This window comes from Chrysochloris asiatica, unplaced genomic scaffold, assembly GCF_000296735.1.
Source record: "Chrysochloris asiatica unplaced genomic scaffold, ChrAsi1.0 scaffold00042, whole genome shotgun sequence".
NCBI lineage: Eukaryota > Metazoa > Chordata > Mammalia > Afrosoricida > Chrysochloridae > Chrysochloris > Chrysochloris asiatica.
In genome coordinates, this window is record NW_006408560.1 from 21,807,566 (window position 1) to 21,810,373 (window position 2,808).

Below are 2,808 nucleotides of genomic sequence, written 5' to 3' on the forward strand. Positions count from 1 at the left end.
ATATATATATATACATACATACATACATACATACATACATATATGTATGTATTGTTAAGTGCCATCGAGTCATTTCTGACTCTTAGTGACCCTGTATAGGATTTCCAAGGAGCAGCTGGTGGGTTTAAACCACCTACCCTTCAGTTGTCAGTCCAGTGCTTATCTTACAGTACCACACCAGGACTCCATATATATAACAACAATTGTGAGGATGGCATAGGACTGGGGCAGTGTTACCATACATGTTTTTAAGTGCCGTTAAGTCAGTTCCAACTCATAGCCAACCTGTATAGGGTTTCCAAGGAGTAGCTAGTGGGTTGAACTGCCGACCTTGTATTTCACAGTCCAGTGCTGATCCTATAGCGCCATACCTGGAGTCCATATGTGTATACATACATGCATGCATGCTTGCATATACACATAAAAACATGTATATTCTATTATATGAAAACCTTTTTGACTGAAATTTCATGGTAGTTTCTGAAATGACTTATTTTTGTATTTAGGATCCTCCCTTCTTAAGCCCCTAGTCCTTTAAACTTTTTAATTCATCTATTTGCAGCAGACCTCTGCTATAGTTAAGTTATACTAAAGGGCTTCAGAAAGTTCATGGAAAGATAGAATAAAAGATAATGGAATTTTTGTATGAATTTTTGATACAAATGTTTTCTGTTTCTAATAGCTTAGTCTTTTTTTTTTTTTCCCCTTCCATGTCTTTAACCATGGAACTTCAACTCCTTTAAAACGTAGCTTTTTAAAAAATCACTTTATACATTTCTCTTTTCAATATTATTAACTAATTATGTTTCCACTTTCTATTATTAGTGCTCAAAGCTTTACTTTGTATTTATAAATCATGTTTTTGATTATTAAGTTATTTAATGTTGTATATCAAGGGCCTTGATACAGTTTTTTTTTTTAATGTGTCCCTCTACCCTTAAGGCTGGAGTCCTGGTGTGGTGCTGTGGACTAATGCATCAGACTGCAAAGTTGTTTGAACTGCAAGGTCTGTGGTTCAAGCTCACGAGCTGCTCCTTGGAAACTCTATATAGGGTCACTATGGGTCGGAATCAACTCAATGGCACTTAACAACCCTTAAGGGCAGTGGTTCAGTAGTAGAATTCTTGCCTAACAGAATGTAAGAGAACCAAGTTTGATTCCTAGCCAATGCATTTTATGGCAGCCACTACCTGTTGTCTTTCAGTGGAGGATTGCATGTTGCTATGATGCTGAAAAGATTTCAAGTTTCCAGACTCAGGCAGAAAGCCCTAGTGATCTATTTCTGAGTATCAGCCAATGAAAATCCTATGGATCACAGTAATCCAGTCTATAACCAGTTATGAGGATGGCGCAGGACTGGACAATATTTCTGTTGTGCATGGAATCACCATGAGTCAGGGGCCAACTTGATGGCAAATAACAGCAGTACTAATTAGTAGAAAAATAAGAGAACTTGATATATTGACACTGATCCCTAATATGTATTGACTCTTGGATTCTCTTATTTTACAGACATGTTGGCCGTCATTGCCTCCGTGCCCAGCTTAGTCCTCAGCTCTGTATCAAAAAGTAAGTTTCCAAATCTGTGGAGATTATTATTACTTAACTTTTTTCCCCCTAAGAGAAAACCAATAGCCTGTTGGTTTAGATTTAGAGAAATATATACAGAAGAGTCCTGGTGTGGTGCTGTGGGTTAATGAGCCAGACTGCAAAGCTGTTTGAACTGCAAGGTCGGCAGTTCAAGTTCACCAGCTGCTCCTCGGAAACCCTATACAGGGTTGCTATGGGTCGGAACAGACTTGACGGCACTTCACAACAATAACAACAATACGGGAGTAGGACTGAAAATTTACTGATTATAGTCACTTTTTCTTGCTGGCGAGTAGAAGAAGGAAGGCTGTTTCTGTGGTCTTTAGTTAATTTTTCTTACTTTCAGCTTTACTATTTTATTTCATTGATTTGCTGTAACATTTTTATTCCTTCCTTGGTATAAATTATCTTTTTTCTTTTCTGTTTTGTATTTCTTCCTTTAATTTTTTTTTTTTCTCTTATAGCCTATTGTTTTGTGCAGCTTTCAGGACTTAGTTTTTAAATTAATTTCTTCCTGCTAAACACATTCCTAGTCTGTTAGCTTCAATAGTTATCTCTATGCCAGTAATCCTTCTTTTACCTAATTTATAATTTTGAAAGTATTTTATACTTTTGGAAAAGATGGAAGAAAGATACAGTTAGTTCTTTATACTTTTAACCTTGATTCATCAGTTGTTTTGTGATATTTGCTTCCTACTGTATATTTTAGATTGAAACATGAAATTGTTATTTCTGAAGGTCAAAACTGGTAGAATACTTACTGACAATTTAGTCTTAGTCAGTCTAATATATATTCAAGTATTGTTGGTGTTTTGTAATCTTATTGAGAGCATAAGTTATGGTCATTATCTCTTTATCTTTATCTCTCAGTACTTCTGAAAACAAGGACGCTGTGGTTCAGGCTCACCAGGGTTAAATTTGCTGATTTATGGTGCTTTGTAAGCCTTCACTCAATTCACAATAAAAAGAAAAGTATTTGTTTTCTTTTTAAGTAAAAAAGAAACATGACAACTTGCATGGTGGTGGACAGTATAATTAACAAATTTAACATTTATGTACTATTATGTGATACATAGTCTATTTTCAGATTTTTCATTTGTCCCAAGTGATGTTCCATGTTCTTCTTGGATTTTCATTCTCTTGGTGTGTTGTGACGTGTTAAGTTTCTTTGAGGTTGCCATATAGTCCATTAACTTTTCTCTCCATTTACTGCAGTCT

The 2,808-nt window shown here is 35.5% G+C and overlaps 1 protein-coding gene across 1 annotated transcript in view; it reads left to right on the forward strand.

Moving 5' to 3' along the window:
• SDHC (succinate dehydrogenase complex, subunit C, integral membrane protein, 15kDa) overlaps positions 1-2,808 on the forward strand; it is a 109,043-nt gene that overhangs the window by 11,512 nt on the left and 94,723 nt on the right. The window contains exon 2 of the mRNA XM_006861768.1: positions 1,513-1,569. Coding sequence (XP_006861830.1) covers positions 1,513-1,569 — 57 coding nt within the window. The remainder of the gene's footprint in view (positions 1-1,512; positions 1,570-2,808) is intronic.